This window comes from Temnothorax nylanderi, unplaced genomic scaffold (assembly GCF_030848795.1).
Source record: "Temnothorax nylanderi isolate EJ_2023f unplaced genomic scaffold, tnyl_v1.0 TNYL_tig0052_pilon, whole genome shotgun sequence".
NCBI lineage: Eukaryota > Metazoa > Arthropoda > Insecta > Hymenoptera > Formicidae > Temnothorax > Temnothorax nylanderi.
The window spans coordinates 180,052-203,061 of NW_027249114.1; the positions used below are offsets into that span (position 1 = coordinate 180,052).

The window sequence follows — 23,010 nt, forward strand, 5'->3', positions numbered from 1 at the left end:
ATAACCAACTTATCAATGTGTTGCAGAAAAGTAGAGCCTCTTTCTACAGGTAAAATATAAAAAGAAAAGGTTTAAAGCATTGCGAAAAGTATCTTTTATCATATATGCTAGATTAAATATCCAACGAAACATACATATAAGATAATTGTAAGGAAAATTAAATTTAATGCAAAAGCCAGTATAATATTCCACGAAATAAATTAATAAATTAGTAAATTCCACACACTGATGATTAAATCGCACACTTAACACTGAATGTAAATATCTGCGATAAATTTTATTCACTCAACTCATAGAGCGCGTACCTCGGTTTGAGACTCGGACGATCTTAAATCATGAGAATATAACTAGAAAGTAATATTTCTAAGTATTTATCGCGCAACTCTTTCAAAATATCGCATCTTACAACTTGCTACTAATACAACCACAATTAACAAATATTATAGATACAACTGTTTTTCTATCATGAACCGATAAGTTTTATTTAAACGTAACCGAGGACGTCTTGTGACGGACTATGTAGTTTTACATACTTCAACTTCTAACCCCAGTAACAATAATAATGGTCATTAAAAAATCGAAACGTGAAGTCGTTTAGACATTTATTGCGGAGTATTCTTTTCATCTTCCGTGAATACTATAATTCTAAAAGTTTTCCTACTTGCAATCATCGAGGGATACCGTCCTTTAAACAGTCACGCACATAGTTATGTTCTCATCGAATAAAATATTTATATATCTTCATATTTATCAGAACTGAGTGAAAGATAGTATTTCTCCAAGAATTCTATCTTATTGCATAAAATACCACACAATGTAGCGAAGATGTATAAAACATTTAGATATTTTCTGTCATAAACTGTCTGCACGTATGCCGACTACAAGTATACACAATAATTATATACCAACCCTATTCGCAACACAATACATCACATATGGCATAGACTGAGAAATTCCACCTTCTTGACTGAAGCGAAATTAATGTCGCTTGAAATTGATGAATTGTACATTACATTACAATGTGTAGAATGTAAGTATTCAATGTGCGTACATTAACCTCAGTATTCCTGGAATAGTAATAAGGGCTAAGATTGAAATAAATACGTAAACAGAAATTTTGGATTTACTAATTAATTTATGGAAAACTACATAATTATCGTGCCCAAGTACACGTTTGTTTATTTATATTTCACTTTTGAAGCACGTTGAATGCCGTGTATGACATTTTTAAGATCTGAAAGGAAAATTAGAGAAATAGAATAGAAAGCAGTGCAGTTATTAAAAATTTCGACTTATATTTTTCGATATGCACCACAAATGTGTCACTGATATAATTTCGCATTCAAGTACATATTTATTTTGTCATCAATTTATGACAACAGATCTACTAACGCTGCCGTAAGACTGAAGAGACAGAGTTATCAAGAAGCTGCTAGTAAACTTTATTGGAATTGTGCTTCGCATCATGATTAACAGCAAGTCCCTTTGTTCGTTAATTGATAGTAATGGCCAGTCCATGCAATATATAGCGTTCCCTACGCTCGTACTCTGCCAACATGACATACTTTAAATTTATCACTTCGCAATAATACCGAATTTTTATCAATATTTTTAATATTCCTAGCATTACGTACGCACGCACATATACACATCATGCACATGTACATATATATGAAAATTTATATGTACATACGTACATAGACTAGTGCCAGATAAATCGTTAATTTCTTTCGAAATCATGTTAAAAATCGAGTGAAATCTATTACCTGAATAAAATACATCATTCTGGTATAGATTGCAGATTCTGATATAGATTACCTTAAGAATAACTTCGTTTCCAGACCAGCAAAGTATGTAGATTTGTACAAACATTCCAATGGTGTAGAATAATAAAGTCACAAGTCCAGACAGTTCCGCAATATGAGTTGACAAGTAATACACACTTGTACATAATACCAGTATGCTTCCAGAGAATTGAACGAAGAACACTTGGTTGAATATAGCGTTTACCATTTCGGCATATCTATAATTATTTTATGTTAGTTCTGCATATTTATTATTATTATATATGCATATTATTATACACGGGAAAAAAATTAAGTTGCTTCAATTAAACGTCGACGTCACGGGCTGCCACAAGCGTGTGTAGTTAATTCAATTGGATATTATTGGACCAAATATTTAAATTATTAAAACAATTATCTGATGTTTTTTGTTCATTAATATTGATGGTATTGCATCAATAAATTTTATCTCAATAACACTGATGCTGTTGACACAACATCATTTTTTTCCGAGTATATATAACAAATGTCCTGACTGACTGACTAACTGACTCATCAACGCCCAGCCCAAATCCCTAAACCTAAAAACAGGAAATTCGGAGAGTATATTCCTTCCATGACGTAAGCACTTACTAAGAAAGGATTTTTAGAAATCCGACCCCTATTAAGGGGATGAAAAGGGATAAAATGTGTTTTCAGGGCTTCCTCAATATTTCTTAGGCCCGATGAGATATCGACTTGGTTTCTTACTTAAAGTAGTTACATACCGTAGCGAAGCACGGGTATCAAGCTAGTATTGCATTTGAGTAAAACTGTTACACTTTTTTAATATAATTTTATAACACGATATGTACAAATCTAAGTTTCTCGCTGTTTTCGAGTTTGTAATAATTGAGCATTAATATTAAATGATATCAGTTATACTATCTTTTGACACACACTTTAACCTTTCCGTCATAATAAGTCACAGTGATTATCGTTAATAAATAATATTGATTTTTTGACAGAAAATAAATAACGCATTCGAATATGCACGCACACATAAAGAGATATTTGAAATAAGAGATCTGTTAAAAAAATATTTGAATTTATTTCTTATAATTTTTGTTTGTACATTTATAACATATTCAGCCTTCTAGCCTTCGAAATATGTTCTTTCTCGATTGATACTCCCAGCGCCGTTTCCACTTCTGGATATCTACGTTGAAAGGCGGAAGATTTAATACAATCGCAGACGGACTTACGCGTAATCCCAAAAAACGCGTACCAGAACTAATTCCAGAATTAGAAATTTCAAGTATTAACTGAGAAGGAACATATTTTGAAAGCGACAGGGCTGAATAAAAGTTATACGTAGGTACGCCCGAAAAAATCATTAAAAAAAAGTTCGAAAATTTTTTGAACAGACCTCGTATATGCATGAAATGCACGGATTCTTACATGACTTACTTGTAAATGCTGAGATGATGATGTATGCAGTCCGATATCCTCCTTCTGTCTTTATTCGACGAAGAGAGTGCATGTTCCAGATATCTAACTGTTTTATTAATTATTAATTTGTGAAGACGATTTTCGAAAATTTCAAGCTGGGCACACGTTTGCAAAGACAATCCGAGGATTAGAGTATCCGTGCCGATACCTATCATTGTGGCAAAAAATGAAGATATAATTTGATGAATGGATATAATCCAGAACACTAGAGGTATATTATAATCCCATGGCAGCCATATTCGATAAGGTATATGACCTTGCATAACATTTAATACTGATCCTATTGTAGTGCCTGCAACGGCGCTAATCGCCAAAACTAAGTATTTTATAGAATACGACCTGTAAATACAGAAAGGAAATTATATTTAGTAACTTTGTACATTTACAACAATTAAAATTTACTCATGTATTTTGTAAATGTAACAATGCGTTAATTTACGACAGGATTTATTCTGTGGTTGTATGTTTGTGCGTGTGTCTATATGCTCTAAGATAATAGGTATCTATGAGTTTAATTTACATATAATATTTTTTAATTCAACAAAATATAATTAGTTATTAAGTCATTAAGTCTATATGACCATAATTATTCTAAAAGTATATAAAATGAATAAAGTTCAACAATTAATAAAGGTCCTGTAGGGAGCGCTAAAAATATAACATTCCGCATGTTTAGTTAGGTCCAGGATAAAAAGAAATATATAATAAAATACAGTAAACGAACTATATTCTTGCAATAATTCGTGCAAGGTACGTTAATGTTCCACCATAAAATTTTCTAATTAATTATACGTACCTGATAAACCTATCAAACTTTGTTTGTATCGCCGATTCGTCTTCGTCACAAGGTTTACACGGTGCTTTCATCAATAGTCGCATCAAATTGATAATCGCATTCCGACGCATCAAAACGACTGTCGCTTTACAACATACGGCAACAAGAGTCAGAAATATTAGAGTATTAGTGGCAAAATCGTTGATATTGTCGACAATAAGTACTATATCCGTAAATTGAGTTAACACCACGAAGTATTCCGAGGATATTATAACAAAGGTGAATACATTGTACAATAGTTTTGCGACATTTGATGACCATTCACTAGGTCGCCATAAACCACAAAAGTTATACACTAAAAATTGTAGTGTAAGTATCTGCATATTTGGATCTCTTTCTTTACAAACAACTTATCAATGTGCTGCACAAAAGTATAGTCTCTTTCTACATATAAAGAAAAGGTTTAAAGCATTGCGAAAAGTATCTTTTGTCATACATGCTAGATTAAATAGCCAACGAAACATACATATAAGATAATTGTAAGGAAAATTAAATTTAATGCAAAAGACAGTATAATATTCCATGAAATAAATTAATAAATTAGTAAATTCCACAAACTGATGATTAAATCGCACACTTAACACTGAATGTAAATGTCAGCGATAAATTTTATTCACTCAACTCATAGACCGCGTACTTTGGTTTGAGAATCGGACGATCTTAAATCGTGTGAATATAACTAGAAAGTAATATTTCTAAGTATTTATCGCGCACCTGTTTCAAAATATCGCGTCTTACATCTTGCTACTAATACAACACAATTAACAAATATTATAGATACAACGTGTTTTACTATCGTGAACGTCGATAAGTTTTATTTAAATGTAACCATGCAAGGACGTCTTGTAACGGACTATGTAGTTTTACATAGTTCGATCAACTTCTAACCCCAGTAACAATAATAATGGTCATTAAAAAATCGAAACGTGAAGTCGTTTAGATATTTATTACGGAGTACTCGTTCTTTTCATCTTCTGTGCATACTATAATTCTGAAAGTTTTTTTACTCGCAATCATCGAGAGGTACCGTCCTTTACAGTCACGCACATTGTTATGTTCTCATTGAATAAATTATTTGTACATCTTCATATTTATCTGAACTGAGTGGAAGATAGTATTTCTCGAAGAGCTCTATCATATTGCATAATATACCACACAATGCAGCGAAGATGTATAAAACATTTAGATATTTTCTGAATAAACTGTCTGCACGTATGCCGACTACAAGTATACATAATAATTATATACCAACCCTATTCGCAACACAATACATCACATATGGCATATACTGAGAAATTCCACCCTCTTGACTTCATACTGAAGCGAAATTAATGTCGCTTGAAATTGATGAATTGTACATTACAATGTGTAGAATGTAAGTATTCAATGTGCGTACATTAACCTCAGCATTCCTGGAATAGTAATAAGGGCTAAGATTGAAATAAATACGTAAACAGAAATTTTGGATTTACTAATTAATTTATGGAAAACTACATAAATATCGTGCCCAAGTACACGTTTGTTTATTTATATTTCACTTTTGAAGCACGTTGAATGCCGTGTATGACATTTTTAAGATCTGAAAGGAAAATGAGAGAAATGGAATAGAAAGCAGTGCAGTTATTAAAAATTTCGACTTATATTTTTCGATATGCACCACAAATGTGTCACTGACATAATTTTGCATTGAAGTATTTGATTTGTCATCAATTTATAACAGAATTTATAACAGAACTACTAACATTGCTGTAAGACTGAAGAGACAGTGTTATCAAGAAGCTGCTAGTAAACTTTATTGGAATTGTGCTTCGCATCATGATTAACAGCAAGTCCCTTTGTTCGTCAATTGATAGTAATGGCCAGTCCATGCAATATATAGCGTTCCCTACACTCGTACTCTGCCAACATAACATAATTAAATTTATCACTTTGCAATAATACCGAATGGTAATCAATATTATTAATATTACTAGCATTAGTGTGTACACACACGCACGTACGTACGCACGCATAAACATCATGCATATGTACATATATATAAAAATTTATATATACATACGTATATAGACTAGTGCCAGGTAAATCATTAATTTCTCTCGAAATTATGTTAAAAATCGAGTGTTCGTGAGTATCTATTACCTGAATAAAATACATCACTCTGGTGTAGATTGTAGATTTTGGTATAGATTACCTTAAGCATGACTTCATTTCCAGACCAGCAAAGTATGTAGATTTGTACAAACATTCCAATGGTGTATAATAATAAAGTCACAAGTCCGGACAGTTCCGCAATATGAGTTGACAAGTAATACACACTTGTACATAATACCAGTATGCTTCCAGAGAATTGAACGAAGAACACTTGGTTGAATATAGCGTTTACCGCTTTGGCGTATCTATAATTGGTTCATGTTAGTTCTGTATATATTGCATATGAGTAAAGCTGTCACACTTTTAATATATAATTTTATAACATGATTTGTACAAATCTAAATTTCTCCCTGTTTTCGACCCCGTATTAATTGTTTATTGATATCAAATGATATCAGTTATACTACAACTTTTCACTATAATCTTTTCATTATAAATCACAGTGATTACTGTCATAAATAATATTAATTTTTTTTACAGAAAACAACGCATTTAAATATGCACGCACACATAAAGAGACATTTGAAATACAAGATCTGTAAAGAAATACCCGACTTTTTTTCTTATAATTTTTGTTGGTATATTTATAACTTATTTAGCCTTGTTGCCTTTAAAATATGTTCTTCCTCGATTGATACATCATTCCCATAGTCCAGTCAAATTGTCATTTTACCTGGAAAAAAATCCAACATTCAAAATTCCTTTTGGGGGCATGTAGAAAAGCTTAACTCTAAGTTGGGAATTGAGAATTGAGAATTGAGAATTGAGAATTGGGAATTGAGAATTGAGAATTGAGAATTGGGAATTGGGAATTGAGAATTGAGAATTGAGAATTGGGAATTGAGAATTGAGAATTGAGAATTGAGAATTGGGAATTGGGAATTGGGAATTGGGAATTGGGAATTGAGAATTGAGAATTGAGAATTGAGAATTGAGAATTGAGAATTCTCTGTAGCTTTCCAGGGAGCCGAGTTATTGCAAAAAAACGATTTTTTTTGTTTTTTCAAGATGGCGGAAAAGCCTCCGCATATTTTGTCTCGCCAACTTAGAGTTAACCTTTTCTACATGCCCCCAACACCCCCCAAAAGGAATTTTGAATGTTGGATTTTTTTCCAGGTAAAGCATTGGTTTCCCGACAATTTGACTGAACTACCAACGTCGTTTCCACTTCTAGATATATCCACGTTGAAAGGCGGAAGATCACAGACAGACTTAGGCGCGATCCCGAAAGACGCGTATTAGAACTAATTCCAGAATTAGAAATTTGTGGTGTATCAACCGAGAAGGAACATATTTTGAAGACGACAGAGCTGAATAAGTTATAGATACGCCCGGAAAATAATTTAAAAAGTTCGAAAATTTTTTGAACAAACATCATATATGCATGAAATGCACGGAGTTTTACATGACTTAAGCTGGTTCTACAATACGTCGCAAACTATGGCAACTGCCAGTTGAAAAGTGTTATTTCTGCATGATTGCCGATTGCCAGTTACTGTCGCCAAAAAAGTTAAAAATTCGCCAACTCTTTTTTGACAAGCGCAACATGGAAATAACACTTTTCAACTAGCAGTTGCCATCGTTTGCGACGTATTGTAGAATGGCCCTTACTCGTAAATGCTGAGATGATGATGTATGCACTCCGATATCTCCGTTTTGTCTTTATTCGATGAAGAGAGACCATGTTTCAGATATCTACCTGTTTTATTAATTATTAATTTGTGAAGACGATTTTCGAAAATTTCAAGCTGGCAACACGTTTGCAAAAACAATCCGAAGATTAAGGTATCCGTGCCGATACTTATCATTGTGCCAAAAAGTAAAGATACAATTTGGTGAATGGATATAATCCAGAAAACTAGAGGTATATTATAATCCCATGGCAGCCATATTCGATAAGGTATATGACCTTGCATAACATTTAATACTGATCCTATTGTAGTGCCTGTAACGGCGCTAGTCGCCAAAAGTGCGTATTTTATAGAATATGACCTGTAAATACAGAAAGAAAGTTATATTTAATAACTTTTGTACACATTTACGACATTTAAAATTTACTCATATTTTGTAAATGTAACGAAAATTTGCGTTAATTTATGACAGGATTTAATTATTCTGTGGTTGCGTGTTTGTGCGTGTGTGTATGTGTAATACTGCTTTAAAATAATATTTATTTAATTTATTTTATACACACAATATTTGTTAATTCAACAAAATATAATTATTTATTAAGTCATTAAGTCTATATGACCGTGATTATTCTAAAAGTATATATAAAATGAATAAAGTCCAACAATTAATAAAGGTCCTGTAGGGAGCGCTAAAAATATAACATTCCGCATGTTTAGTTAGGTCGAGGACAAAAAGAAATATGTAAAATACAGTAAACGAACTACATTCTTGCGATAATTCGTGCAAACTACGTTAATGTTCCACCATAAAATTTTCTAATTAATTATACGTACCTGATAAACCTATCAAACTTTGTTTGTATCGCCGATTCGTCTTCGTCACAAGGTTTACACGGTGCTTTCATCAATAGTCGCATCAAATTGATAATTGCATTCCGACGCATCAAAACGACAGTCGCTTTGCAACATACGGCAACAAGAGTCAGGAATATTAGAGTATTAGTGGCAAAATCATCGATATTGTCGACAATAAGTACTATATCCATAAATTGAGTTAACACCACAAAGTATTCCGAAGATATTATAACAAAGGTGAATACATTGTACAATAGTTTTGCGACATTTGATGACCATTCACTAGGTCGCCATAAACCACAAAAGTTATACACTAAAAATTGTAGTGTAAGTATTTGCATATTTGGATCGCTTTCTTTACAAACAACTTATCAATGTGCTGCACAAGAGTATAGTCTCTTTCTACACATAAAGAAAAGGTTTAAAGCATTGCGAAAAGTATCTTTTATCATACATGCCAGATTAAATAGCCAACGAAACATACATATAAGATAATTGTAAGGAAAATTAAATTTAATGCAAAAGCCAGTATAATATTCCACGAAATAAATTGATAAATTAGTAAATTCCACAAACTGATGATTAAATCACACACTTAACACTGAATGTAAATGTCAGCGATAAATTTTATTCACTCAACTCATAGACCGCGTACTTTGGTTTGAGAATCGGACGATCTTAAATCGTGTGAATATAACTAGAAAGTAATATTTCTAAGTATTTATCGCGCACCTGTTTCAAAATATCGCGTCTTACATCTTGCTACTAATACAACACAATTAACAAATATTATAGATACAACGTGTTTTACTATCGTGAACGTCGATAAGTTTTATTTAAATGTAACCATGCAAGGACGTCTTGTAACGGACTATGTAGTTTTACATACTTCGATCAACTTCTAACCCCAGTAACAATAATAATGGTCATTAAAAAATCGAAACGTGAAGTCGTTTAGATATTTATTACGGAGTACTCGTTCTTTTCATCTTCTGTGCATACTATATATAATTCTGAAAGTTTTTCTACTCGCAATCATCGAGAGGTACCGTCCTTTACAGTCACGCACATTGTTATGTTCTCATTGAATAAATTATTTGTACATCTTCATATTTATCTGAACTGAGCGGAAGATAGTATTTCTCGAAGAGCCCTATCATATTGCATAATATATACCACGCAATGTAGCGAAGATGTATAAAACATTCAGTTATTTGCTAAATAAACTGTCTGCACGTATGCCGACTACAAGTATACACAATAATTATATACCAACCCTATTCGCAAGATCTCATGGCATAGACTAAGAAATTCTTCTCTCTTGACTCTATGCTGAAACTAATTGTAAGTTTGTACTGCTTGCATTACAACTGTACATAACATTACAGTGTCTAAGAAATATAAGTATTCAGTGTGCGTGCGCATTAACGCCAGTATTCCTGAACTCGTAATAGAGTAATATTAAAATAAATATCTAAACAGAAACTTTCGGATTTATTAACTAATTTATGAAAAACTACATAATCATTATGCCCAACTACAGGTTTGATTATTTATACTTCACTGTTGAAGTACATTGAAGGCCGAGTATGACGCTTTCAAGATCTGAAAGAAAAAAATTAGATAAATAGAATGGAAAGTAGTGCAGTTATAAAAATTTCAACTTGTACGTTTTTCGACATGCACCGCAAATGTGTCATTGATATAATTTCGTGCACAAGTATTTACTTTGTTATCAAAAAATTTATCACAACAAGACTACTAACACTGCCGTAAGATTCAAGAGAAAAAGTTATCAAGAAGCTACTTGTGAACGTTATAGGAATTGTGCTTCGCATCATGATTAACAGCAAGTCCTTTTGTTCGTTAACTGGTAGTAATGGCCAGTCCATGCAATATATAGCATTTCCTATACTTATACTCTGTCAACACAATATAATTAAATTTATCATTTTGCAATAATACTGAATAATTATCAGTATCTCTTAACATTACTAACATAACATATGTATAAAGCGCTAAACTATCCTCCGAAATCTCGTAAAAGAGTGAGCTATACAGGTAAAGCACTTGCGAGTTCCAATATTTCTTAACTCAGGTACATCATTTTGATACGGATTGTAGAATATATCAGTTGTTACCTTAAGAATGACTTCGTTTCCAGACCAACAATAAATGTAGATTTGTACAAACATGGTAATGGTATATATCAAAAAAGTCGCAAGTCCAGACAGTTCCGTAATATGCGATGTCAAGTGAAACACGCATGTACATAATACCAATATGCTTTTAAAGAATTGAATGAAGAACACCTGGTTGAATATGACGTTTACCGTTTTCGCGTATCTATAATCGTTTCACGTTAGTTCTGCATATACTGCATATGAGTAAAGCAATTACACTTTCAATATATAATTTTATAACATGATTTGTACAAATCCAAAAATTGTAAAAAAATGTTAGCATGTATCATTTACTAAAAACAAAATCTACGTAATTCTAAGCGAGCATTTAGATCTAATTTTTATTTTATGTCCCACACAATTAATCGCGGAATGTCCATATAATAAAATCACGCTGAAATGCAAATGGTACCTATATATCTCTTAACAACTGTATATTAGTATTAAATAACGTCAATTATATGATCCTTTTACTTTCAACACCTTTTCGTCATAAATCTTGAAGATTATACCGCTATAGACAATAGCTATATTTAAATACAGAAATTAATTCAAGCATTCAAATACGCAGGCACTTAATCGCGCACACACGTATAAAAAGGCATTTGAATATAAACATGCATATAAACATAACTCACTTGTAAATGATGAGATGATGACGTACGATTTCCGATATCTCCACTTCGTCCTTATTCGACGTCGAAAGTTTACGTCCCAGATCTCTAACTGTTTTATTAATTATTAATTTGTGAAGACGACTCCCCAAAATTTCAAGCTGGACACACGTTTGCAAAAACAATCCGAAGATTAAAGTATCCGTGCCGACATCTATGAAACAGGCGAAAAGTGTAGTTATGATTTGATGACTAGATATAATCCAGAACACCAGAGGTATATTGTAATCCCATGGCAGCCATATTCGATAAGGTAAATGACCATCCATAGCATTTAATATTGATCCTAGAGTGAGGCCTGCAACGGAGCCTGTCGCCAAAAAATAGTATCTTATCGAGAACGTTCTGCAAACATAGAATCGAGATTAAATTGTATAAACGCACAAATTATTTGTACTTAAAATTCACAGAAATTTATAATTAAAAAATTTAAATGTTGTTTTGTAAGTTCTATATGTGTTGTATGCAGTGGCGCTAACTTGGGAAAAATATTGGGGGGGAGGGGCAAGATATGCATGAAATTATTATTTCAAATAATGGTCTTTTTTAGTAACTCTTAAATGGAGGAAAGGTGAAGTATACAAAAGTATGTAGATTATATGCTTACATGTACAACAAAATGTAGGTACAAACCGAATATTTAATGTACGTACAAAGTTGGAAAGAAAACTTACACTTATCCTAATCGTAAAAAGTTTTATACAACGGACTTCATTTCGACTAACAAACTTGTTAGCAATAGAATTTAAATATAACTTCATCGCCTCTTCGGATATGCACGTACATGTAAAATGCTTAAGCAATTTAACCGATTTTGTGTCGTGGTATTTCGTAATTAAGTTAGTAACCTTCTTGAAGAAGAAAATAACCGTTTGGCAGTACACGTATAGTTATAGGGATCGTTAAAATTAATTTTATAAATTTGACCAACTCTGGCAGCAAATCCACAACATATTATACCTGCTATAACAAACGAACTACATCATCAAAATTCGTCATTTCAAAATTATTGTGGAAGCGCCGCCGCCACAACAAAATTATTAGTGGGGCAAAAAGTGCTCTGCCCCAACAAAGTCGGCGCCTATAGTTAATAATTAGTTTAAAATGATAATTCGGAAATATATGATGAACGTAATTTAGCAAGAAATAAACGATCCGGAATTTGCGTTAAAGGAACAACATTGATCAATATCATACTGATCAAGTTCGGGCGATACAGAAATAATACTTGCTGGACATATATAATAGTAAACTATTACATAAACATTTTAAGTCGGTAATATTAATAGTTCAATATTGGGACGTTTTAATAAACATACGAACTCACCTGATAAACTTATCAAATTTCGTTTGGATAGCTACTTCATCCTCGTTTCGAGGTTTATGTGGTGCTTTCAGCAATGATTCCACTACGTTGATGATCGCATTCCGACGTTTCACAACGAAAGTTGCTTTACAACAAACGTTAACCATAGACAAAAACAATAGTGCAGTAGCGGTAAAATCATCGATATTGTCGACAAAAAGTACTATATCCATAAATTGAGTTAACACCCTAAAGTATTCCGAAGATATTACACCGTAGGTAAATATACTATACAGCAGCTTAGCACCATTCGATGACCACTCAATCGGTCGCCATATACCACAAATGGTATATGTTAGAAATTGAAAAGAAAGTATTTTCATATTTGTATATCTCTTTCTTCACAAACAACTTATTGATGGAATTGTGGCTAACAATGCAACAGAATTATAAAGCAAATACACTGATACGATATGTTATTTTATTATCGTAATGGTCAATAAATAAAGACAAATGTCCTAACTGACTGACTGACTGACTCATTAACGCCCAGCCCGAAACCCTGAACCTAGGAACATGAAATTCGGATAGTGTATTCCTCTCATGACGTAAGCACCCACTAAGAAGGGATTTTTAAAAATTCGACCCCTAACGGGATGAAAAGGGGTAAAACGTGTTCCACGGATACCGTAGCGAAGCACGGGTGTATCAAGCTAGTGGTCAATAAATTTCACTTAAGTGTAACCGAGCACGTTTTGCGACAGACTGTGTATAGTTTTACCCACCCCAACATCTTGTCAACCCTACTATATACAATTACGGCCATTAAGAAATCGACATGAAGTTATTTAATCATTTATTATGGAATGCACCTTCTTTTCCGTTCTTGCGAATATTACAATTGTAAAAGTTTTCCTACTTGCAGTCATCGAGGGAAGTCGTCCTTTATATTCACGCACGTTGTTATATTCCAGTTGAATAATTTATTTGTATATCTCTTGTCCATCGGAACTACGAAGAATATCGCATCTTCCGCAAAGTTTCCCCTTTTATTACATAAAAATACCAGATGATCGTATAAAGAATGTGATGCATATACTCAATGTCAGAGCATATTTCTCAAGTTGCTTGTATACCTACGAGATATGACGAGTGTACAGGAAAACGACAATCTATTAATTCTATACTCAGTACATCACATGTAGCATATAGCCTGAGAAATTATTCTTTTCTGACTTTAATGCTAGAGCCGAAATTAGTGCTGCTTGTACGTAAAATCAAAACGTGCATGATATTACAGTGTAAAATGTCTACGTGCAATGTTCATCGCGTTAATATTCTTAAAATCAAAATAAAAGTAGGGTTGAAATAAATACGCAAACAGAAATTTCCAGGTTTAGAAACATGCATTTCATTACACTATGTAAAATATTTGTATTCAATTTGCGTGCATTGACGCCATTATTCCTGGACTCGTAATACAGAGTAATATTGAAATAAATATCTAAACAGAAACTTTCCGATTTATTAATTAATTTATAAAAAACTACATAATCATTATGCCCAATTACACGTTTGGTTATTTATACCTTACTGTGTAAGTACATTAAATGCCGAGTATGACGTTTTTAAGATCTGAAAGGAAAATTAGAGAAATAAAATAGAAAGCAATGCAGTTATAAAAATTTTGACTTGTACGTTTTCCGACATGCACCATAAATGTGCAGACATTGATATCATTTCGCGCACAAGTATTTACTTTGTTATCAAAATATTTATCACAACAAGACTACTAACACTGCCGTAAGATTCAAGAGAAAGGGTTATCAAAAAGCTGCTTGTGAACGTTATAGGAATTGTGCTTCGCATCATGATTAACAGCAAGTCCTTTTGTTCGTTAACTGGTAGTAATGGCCAGTCCGTGCAATATACAGCGTCTCCTACACTTGTACTCTGACAACACAATATAATTAAATTTAACACTTCATAATAATACTGAATAATTATCAATATCTTTTAACATTATTAGCATAACTTATATGTATATATAAAAATTTTTATATACGCATACAGGTCTATTGATTATTTTCCAATTTACATATAAAGCGCTAAATTATCCTTCGAAATCTTGTAAAAAAGTGAGTTATAACAGGTAAAGCACTTGCGAGTTCCCATTTCTTAACTAAGGTACATCATTGTGATATAGATTGTAGACTATATCAATTGTTACCTTAAGAATGACTTCGTTTGCAGACCAACAATAAACGTAGATTTGTAGAAACATGCAAATGGTATATCCCACAAAAGGCGCAAATGCAGACAGTTCATTAATATATTTTGTCAAGTAATAAATGCATGTACATAATACCAATATGCTTTCAAAGAATTGAAAGAAGATTACTTGGTTGTATATAATGTTCACCGTTTTAGCGTATCTATAATCGTTTCACATTAGTTCTGCATATACTGCATATGAGTAAAGCAATTACACTTTCAATATATAATTTTATAACATGATTTGTACAAATCCAAAAATTGTAAAAAAATGTTAGCATGTATCATTTACTAAAACAAAATCTACTTAATTCTAAGCGAGCATTTAGATCTAATTTTTATTTTATGTCCCGCATAATAAATCGCGGAATGTCCATATAATAAAATCACGCTGAAATGCTCCGTTCTCATAACAATTGTATATTAGTATTAAATAACGTCAGTTTATATGATCTTTTTACTTTCAACACATTTTCATCATAAATCTTGAAGATTATACCGCCATAGACAATAATGATTTTTAAATACAGAAATTAATTCAAGCATTCAAATACGCAGACACTCAATCGCGCACGCACGCATAAAAAGGCATTTGAATATAAACATGCACATAAACTCCTGTCATAACTCACTTGTAAATGATGAGATGATGACGTACGATTTCTGATATCTCCACTTCGTCCTTATTCGACATCGAAAGTTTACGTCCCAGATCTCTAACTGTTTCATTAATTATTAATTTGTGAAGACGACTCTCGAAAATTTCAAGCTGAGCACACGTTTGCAAAAACAATCCGAAGATTAGAGTATCCATGCCGACATCTATGTAACAGGCGAAAAGTGTATTTATGATTTGTTGAATAGATATAAACCAGAACACCATAGGTGCAGTATTGGAATCCCATGGCAGCCATACTCGATTAGGTATATGACCATGCATAACTTTTAATATTGATCCCGTAGTGATGGCTATAATGGAACTCGTCAATATAAGAGCGTATATTATCGTGAACGTTCTGCAAACATAGAACTGAGATTAAATTGTATAAACGCACAAATTATTTGTACTTAAAATTCACACAGATAATTAAAAAATTTAAATACTAATTTGTAAGTTCTATATGTGTTGTATGCAGCGGCGCTAACTTGGGAAAAATATTGGAGGGGTGGGTGCAAGATGCGTGAAATTCTTATTTCAAATAATGGCTTTTTTTAGTAACCCTTACATTACTTGGAGGGAAGGTGAAGTATAAAAAAGTATGTATATTATATGCTTACATGTACCACAAAATGTAGGTACAAACCGAATACTTAATGTACGTACAAAATTGGAAAGAAAACTAACATTTATCCTAATCGTAAAAAGGTTGCACAACGGACTTCGTTTCGACTAATAAACTCGTTAGCAATAGCATTTAAATATAACTTTATCGCCTTTTCGAATATGCACGTACATGTAAAATACTTAAGCAATTTAACTGATTTTGTGTCGTGGTACTTCGTAAATAAGTTAGTAACCTTCTTGAAGAAGGAAATAACCGTTCGGCATTACACGTAGTTATAGGAATCCCGGATCGTTAAAATTAATTTTACAAATTTGACCAACTCTGGCAGCAAATCCACAAGATATTGTTTCTGCTGTAGTAAACGAACGACATTATCAAAATTTGTAATTTCAAAATTATTGTGGGGGCGCTGCCGCAATAAAAATTATTAGTGGGGCAAAAAGTGCTCTGCCCCCACAAAGTCGGCGCCTATAGTTGTATGTTAAATAATTAGTTTAAAATGATATTTAAGAAGCTCCTTTAATAAAAAGCCGTTTAATAATTAAACAGAATGTTGAAAAATACCGTATCTTCTTAAAATCTGTAAAAATGATAATTCGGAAGTATATGATGAACGTAATTTAGCAAGAAATAAACGGTCCGGAATTTATGTTAAAGGAACAACATTGATCAATACCATACTGATCAAATTCGGGCGATACAGAAATAATATATGCTTAACATATATAATAATATAAATTATTACATAAACATTTTAAGTCAATAATATTAATAGTTTAATATTGGGACGTTTTAATAAACATACGAACTCACCTGATAAATTTATCAAATTTCGTTTGGATAGCTACTTCATCCTCGTTTCGAGGTTTATGTGGTGCTTTCAACAATGATCCCACTACGTTGATGATCGCATTTCGACGTATCACAACGAAAGTCGCTTTACAACAAATGTTAACGTAAGACAAGAACAATAGTGTATTAGCGGCAAAATCATCGATATTGTCGACAACAAGTACTATATCCATAAATTGAGTTAACACCATAAAGTATTCCGAAGATAATACACCGCAGGTAAATATACTATACAGCAGCTTAGCACCATTCGATGACCACTCAATAGGTCGCCATATACCACAAAATGTATGTATTAGAAAATTTAAAGAAAGTATTTGCATATTTGTATCTCTTTCTTTACAAACAACTTATTGAAGTATTTCACAAAAGTATAGCCTCTTTCTACATGTAAAGTATCTAAAAAAAAGTAGTTTACAGAATTGCAAAAAGCGATTTTTTCTTTTCTTAAATAATTAATTAAATATTTAGTGTAACGCAATAATGAGAAATATATTTAATACAAAATATTTAATACAAAAGGTAAAATAATGTTGTATAAATAGATTACGTGAAGTATTAAATTCCACAACCTTATTTAAATTGAAAACACTGAATACATGATCCGATTAAGAAAGATTTTATACGTTTAATGTACAGATCGCGTCCAATGCTATCGCGGGATAAAAACTGGACAACCTTATTTAATCGTAATACAATATATGATTTGTGAGATATAACTGCAATATAACTAGAAAGCAATACATTTATAAGCGTAATGCAATATATTTATAATAACACACCTTATTTCGGAATATCAGTTCCTTAGTATTGTGACTAATAATACAACAGAATTATAAAACAAATACAATGGTCAATAAATTTCACTTAAGTGTAACCGAGCACGTTTTGCGACAGACTGTGTATAGTTTTACCCCCTTCAGCATCTTATCAACCCTACTACAATTACCGCCATTAAAAAATCGACCTGAAGTCATTTAATCATTTATTATGGAGTGCACGCTCTTTTCCGTTTATACGAATACTACAATTTTATAAGTTTTCCTGCTTGCAATTTCTGCTTGCAATTGTCGAGGGATGTCGTCCTTTATATTTACACACGTTGTTGTATTCCCGTTGAATAAAATATTTGTATATCTCCTGTCCATCGGAACTACGGAGAATATCGTACCTTCCGCATATAGTTTCCCGTCTTATTACATAAAAATACAAGGCGAGGGTAGCGATAAAAATGTGATGCATAATATACTCAATGTCAGAGCATATTTCTCAAGTTGCTTGTATACCTACGAGATATGACGAGTGTACAGGAAAACGACAATCTATTAATTTTATACTCAGTACATCACATGTAGCATATAGCCTGAGAAATTATTCTTTTCTGACTTTAATAGTGCTGCTTGTACGTAAAATCAAAACGTGCATGATATTACAGTGTAAAATGTCTACATGCAATGTTCATCGCGTTAATGTTCTTAAAATCAAAATAAAAGTAAGGTTGAAATAAATACGCAAACAGAAATTTCCAGGTTTAGAAACATGCATTTCATTACACTATGTAAAATATTTGTATTCATTTGCGTGCATTGACGCCATAATTCCTGGACTCGTAATACAGAGTAATATTGAAATAAATATCTAAACAGAAACTTTCCGATTTATTAACTAATTTATAAAAAACTACATAATCATTATGCCCAATTACACGTTTGGTTATTTATACCTTAATGTGTAAGTACATTAAATGCCGAGTATGACGCTTTCAAGATCTGAAAAAAAAATTAGAGAAATAAAATAGAAAGCAATGCAGTTATAAAAATTTTGACTTGTACGTTTTCCGACATGCACCAAAAATGTGTAGTCATTGATATAATTTCGCGCACAAGTATTTACTTTGTTATCAAAATATTTATCACAACAAGACTACTAACACTGCCGTAAGATTCAAGAGAAAGGGTTATCAAAAAGCTGCTTGTGAACGTTATAGGAATTGTGCTTCGCATCATGATTAACAGCAAGTCCTTTTGTTCGTTAACTGGTAGTAATGGCCAGTCCGTGCAATATACAGCGTCTCCTACACTTGTACTCTGACAACACAATATAATTAAATTTAACACTTTATAATAATACTGAATAATTATCAATATCTTTTAACATTATTAGCTTAACATATATGTATATAAAAACATTTTTATATACGCATACAAGTCTATCGATTATTTTCAACCTTACATATAAAGCGCTAAATTATCCTTCGAAATCTTGTAAAAAAGTGAGTTATAACAGATAAAGCACTTGCGAGTTCCCATTTCTTAACTAAGGTACATCATTTTGATATGGATTGTAGACTATATCAATTGTTACCTTAAGAATGACTTCGTTTGCAGACCAACAATAAATGTAGATTTGTAGAAACATGCAAAGGGTATATACCAAAAAAGTCGCAAATGCAGACAGTTCATTAATATACATTGTCAAGTAATAAATGCATGTACATAATACCAATATGCTTTCAAAGAATTGAAAGAAGATCACTTGGTTGTATATAATGTTTACCGTTTTAGCGTATCTATAATCGTTTCACGTTAGTTCTGCATATACTGCATATGAGTAAAGCAATTACACTTTCAATATATAAATTTATAACATGATTTGTACAAATCCAAAAATTGTAAAAAAAATGTTAGTATGTATCATTTACTAAAACAAAATCTACTTAATTCTAAGCGAGCATTTAGATCTAATTTTTATTTAATATCCCACACAATTAATCGCGGAATGTCCGTATAATAAAATCACGCTGAAATGTATGCTCCGTTCTCTTGACAATTGTATATTAGTATTAAATAACGTCAGTTATATGATCTTTTTACTTTTAACACCTTTTCATCATAAATCTTGAAGATTATACCGCCATAGACAATAGTGATTTTTAAATACAAAAATTAATTCAAGCATTCAAATACGCAGACACTCAATAGCGCACGCACGCATAAAAAGGCATTTGAATATAAACATGCATATAAACACCTGTTATAACTCACTTGTAAATGATGAGATGATGACGTACGATTTTCGATATCTCCGTTTCGTCCTTATTTGACGTCGAAAGTTTACGTCCCAGATCTCTAACTGTTTTATTAATTATTAATTTGTGAAGACGACTCTCGAAAATTTCAAGCTGGGCACACGTTTGCAAAAACAATCCGAAGATTAGAGTATCCATGCCGACATCTATGTAACAGGCGAAAAGTGTAGTTATGATTTGATGAATAGATATAAACCAGAACACCATAGGTATATTGGAATCCCATGGAAGCCATACTCGATTAGGTAAATGACCATGCATAGCTTTTAATATTGATCCCATAGTGATGGCTATAATGGAACTCGTCATTATAAGAGCGTATGTTATCGTGTACTTTCTGCAAACATAGAACCGAGATTAAATTGTATAAATGCACAAATTATTTGTACTTAAAATTCACAGAAATTTATAATTAAAAAATTTAAATACTAATTTGTAAGTTCTATATGTGTTGTATGCAGCGGCGCTAACTTGGGAAAAATATTGGAGGGGTGGGTGCAAGATGCGTGAAATTCTTATTTCAAATAATGGCTTTTTTTAGTAACCCTTACATTACTTGGAGGGAAGGTGAAGTATAAAAAAGTATGTATATTATATGCTTACATGTACCACAAAATGTAGGTACAAACCGAATACTTAATGTACGTACAAAATTGGAAAGAAAACTAACATTTATCCTAATCGTAAAAAGGTTGCACAACGGACTTCGTTTCGACTAATAAACTCGTTAGCAATAGCATTTAAATATAACTTTATCGCCTTTTCAAATATGCACGTACATGTAAAATACTTAAAGCAATTTAACTGATTTTGTGTCGTGGTACTTCGTAAATAAGTTAGTAACCTTCTTGAAGAAGGAAATAACCGTTCGGCATTACACGTAGTTATAGGAATCCCGGATCGTTAAAATTAATTTTACAAATTTGACCAACTCTGGCAGCAAATCCACAAGATATTGTTTCTGCTGTAGTAAACGAACGACATTATCAAAATTCGTAATTTCAAAATTATTGTGAGGGCGCTGCCGCAATAAAAATTATTAGTGGGACAAAAAGTGCTCTGCCCCCACAAAGTCGGCGCCTATAGTTGTATGTTTAATAATTAGTTTAAAATAATATTTAAGAAGCTCCTTTAATAAAAAGCCGTTTAATAATTAAACAGAATGTTGAAAATTACCGTATCTTCTTATATGTAAAAATGATAATTCGGAAGTATATGATGAACGTAATTTAGCAAGAAATAAACGGTCCGGAATTTGTGTTAAAGGAACAACATTGATCAATACCATACTGATCAAATTCGGGCGATACAGAACTAATATATGCTTAACATATATAATAATATAAATTATTACATAAACATTTTAAGTCAATAATATTAATAGTTTAATATTAGGACGTTTTAATAAACATACGAACTCACCTGATAAACTTATCAAATTTCGTTTGGATAGCTACTTCATCCTCGTTTCGAGGTTTATGTGGTGCTTTCAACAATGATCCCACTATGTTGATGATCGCATTCCGACGTATCACAACGAAAGTCGCTTTACAACAAACGTTAACCATAGACAAGAACAATAGTGTATTAGCGGTAAAATCATCGATATTGTCGACAACAAGTACTATATCCATAAATTGAGTTAACACCATAAAGTATTCCGAAGATATTACACCGCAGGTAAATATACTATACAGCAGCTTAGCACCATTCGATGACCATTCAATAGGTCGCCATATACCACAAAATGTATGTATTAGAAAATTCAAAGAAAGTATTTGCATATTTGTATCTCTTTCTTTACAAACAACTTATTGAAGTATTTTACAAAAGTATAGCCTCTTTCTACATGTAAAGTATCTAAAAGAAAGTAGTTTACAGATTTGCAAAAAGTATCTTTTTTTAAATAATTCATTAAATGTTCAGTGTAACGCAATAATGGGAAAAATTAGATTTAATACAAAAGGTAAAATAATGTGGTATAAATGGATGATGTGAAGTATTAAATTCCACAACCTGATTTAAATTGGAAACACTGAATACATGATCCGATTAATAGTCTAAGAGCTGACGACACTTTTGGCCAAGTGATTTTGTAAAATACGATTTTTTGTTTTAACCTGCGTGGACGACTCTCCTTCGATAATCCGAACATCTGGCTGGCCGTACCTGGGGAGGTTTAGAAGTACGCAGGTGAGAAAAAAAAACAGATTTTCAAGTCGTAGTATAAGTCTCAATTTTTATCAGATATTGATAATTAATAATTAGTCACTCAGGAACATGCAAATAAATTGCCAGTTCGATTGCTCGGGGGAATTAGTCGCCAGGCTTAATTATAAATAATTAAAAATAATTATTTTTAAGTCATACTATAAAAGCTGGGTTTTTTTTAGTAACAAGTATAGTGCTAACACATGCCACCAAAAAAAAGCCAAATAAAAATTTTGGTGGCAACATCTCTAAAAAAATTATTGAAAATGCACAGAGCCGGTGCGCGGCGGAGGGGTCTGACGATGGCCTCAATTGTTTTTAGCGTCCATAAGTTTTTAAAAACGTGTATTATTAACTATCATTATCGTATCAATTTATGAAAAGATTGA

The 23,010-nt window shown here is 32.2% G+C and overlaps 5 protein-coding genes across 5 annotated transcripts; all 5 read right to left on the bottom strand.

The window, feature by feature from the left end:
* Positions 1-1,105: 1,105 nt before the first annotated feature.
* Positions 1,106-4,433, bottom strand: LOC139772612 (odorant receptor Or1-like). The gene is made up of 5 exons (XM_071706427.1): positions 4,072-4,433; positions 3,234-3,614; positions 1,819-2,023; positions 1,393-1,548; positions 1,106-1,234 (listed from the first exon to the last, which is right to left on the bottom strand). Exons 1-5 carry the CDS (start codon positions 4,431-4,433, stop codon positions 1,190-1,192), a joined length of 1,149 nt encoding a protein of 382 aa, XP_071562528.1. The 3' UTR covers positions 1,106-1,189.
* A 1,127-nt stretch (positions 4,434-5,560) lies between these two features.
* LOC139772615 (odorant receptor 46a-like) lies at positions 5,561-9,088 on the bottom strand. Its single transcript, XM_071706430.1, has 5 exons — positions 8,727-9,088; positions 7,873-8,253; positions 6,302-6,506; positions 5,853-6,008; positions 5,561-5,689 (listed from the first exon to the last, which is right to left on the bottom strand). Exons 1-5 carry the CDS (start codon positions 9,086-9,088, stop codon positions 5,645-5,647), a joined length of 1,149 nt encoding a protein of 382 aa, XP_071562531.1. The 3' UTR covers positions 5,561-5,644.
* A 608-nt stretch (positions 9,089-9,696) lies between these two features.
* Positions 9,697-13,293, bottom strand: LOC139772617 (odorant receptor 46a-like). Its single transcript, XM_071706433.1, has 5 exons — positions 12,932-13,293; positions 11,569-11,949; positions 10,889-11,093; positions 10,514-10,669; positions 9,697-10,352 (listed from the first exon to the last, which is right to left on the bottom strand). Exons 1-5 carry the CDS (start codon positions 13,291-13,293, stop codon positions 10,308-10,310), a joined length of 1,149 nt encoding a protein of 382 aa, XP_071562534.1. The 3' UTR covers positions 9,697-10,307.
* A 1,004-nt stretch (positions 13,294-14,297) lies between these two features.
* On the bottom strand, positions 14,298-17,645 carry LOC139772616 (odorant receptor 46a-like). The gene is made up of 5 exons (XM_071706431.1): positions 17,284-17,645; positions 15,817-16,200; positions 15,141-15,345; positions 14,708-14,863; positions 14,298-14,545 (listed from the first exon to the last, which is right to left on the bottom strand). The coding sequence occupies exons 1-5, from the start codon at positions 17,643-17,645 to the stop codon at positions 14,501-14,503; spliced, it is 1,152 nt and encodes a 383-aa protein (XP_071562532.1). The 3' UTR covers positions 14,298-14,500.
* Positions 17,646-18,961: 1,316 nt separating this feature from the next.
* LOC139772619 (odorant receptor 46a-like) lies at positions 18,962-22,260 on the bottom strand. Its single transcript, XM_071706434.1, has 5 exons — positions 21,833-22,260; positions 20,367-20,747; positions 19,687-19,891; positions 19,254-19,409; positions 18,962-19,091 (listed from the first exon to the last, which is right to left on the bottom strand). Exons 1-5 carry the CDS (start codon positions 22,192-22,194, stop codon positions 19,047-19,049), a joined length of 1,149 nt encoding a protein of 382 aa, XP_071562535.1. The 5' UTR covers positions 22,195-22,260; the 3' UTR covers positions 18,962-19,046.
* Positions 22,261-23,010: the final 750 nt, after the last annotated feature.

Bases quoted from the DNA above. Each gene is read 5' to 3' on its own strand.
- LOC139772617 (XM_071706433.1), bottom strand. From the start codon at position 13,293: ATGAAAATACTTTCTTTTCAATTTCTAACATATACCATTTGTGGTATA. The intron at 11,950-12,931 runs GTGAGTTCGTAT...CTATGTTTGCAG, and splicing joins AAATTTGATAAGTTTATCAG to AACGTTCTCGATAAGATACT. The intron at 10,353-10,513 runs GTTAGTAGTCTT...TTTTTCTTTCAG, and splicing joins CTCTTGAATCTTACGGCAGT to ATCTTGAAAGCGTCATACTC.
- LOC139772616 (XM_071706431.1), bottom strand. From the start codon at position 17,645: ATGCAAATACTTTCTTTAAATTTTCTAATACATACATTTTGTGGTATA. The intron at 15,346-15,816 runs GTGAGTTATGAC...AAACGATTATAG, and splicing joins CATCATCTCATCATTTACAA to ATACGCTAAAACGGTGAACA. The intron at 14,864-15,140 runs GTAACAATTGAT...TTGTGTTGTCAG, and splicing joins CAAACGAAGTCATTCTTAAG to AGTACAAGTGTAGGAGACGC.
- LOC139772619 (XM_071706434.1), bottom strand. From the start codon at position 22,194: ATGCAAATACTTTCTTTGAATTTTCTAATACATACATTTTGTGGTATA. The intron at 20,748-21,832 runs GTGAGTTCGTAT...CTATGTTTGCAG, and splicing joins AAATTTGATAAGTTTATCAG to AAAGTACACGATAACATACG. The intron at 19,410-19,686 runs GTAACAATTGAT...TTGTGTTGTCAG, and splicing joins CAAACGAAGTCATTCTTAAG to AGTACAAGTGTAGGAGACGC.
- LOC139772615 (XM_071706430.1), bottom strand. From the start codon at position 9,088: ATGCAAATACTTACACTACAATTTTTAGTGTATAACTTTTGTGGTTTA. The intron at 6,009-6,301 runs GTAATCTATACC...TTATGTTGGCAG, and splicing joins GAAATGAAGTCATGCTTAAG to AGTACGAGTGTAGGGAACGC. The intron at 5,690-5,852 runs GTTAGTAGTTCT...TTTTCCTTTCAG, and splicing joins CTCTTCAGTCTTACAGCAAT to ATCTTAAAAATGTCATACAC.
- LOC139772612 (XM_071706427.1), bottom strand. From the start codon at position 4,433: ATGCAGATACTTACACTACAATTTTTAGTGTATAACTTTTGTGGTTTA. The intron at 2,024-3,233 runs GTAAGTCATGTA...AAATAATTATAG, and splicing joins CATCATCTCAGCATTTACAA to ATATGCCGAAATGGTAAACG. The intron at 1,549-1,818 runs GTAATCTATATC...TCATGTTGGCAG, and splicing joins GAAACGAAGTTATTCTTAAG to AGTACGAGCGTAGGGAACGC.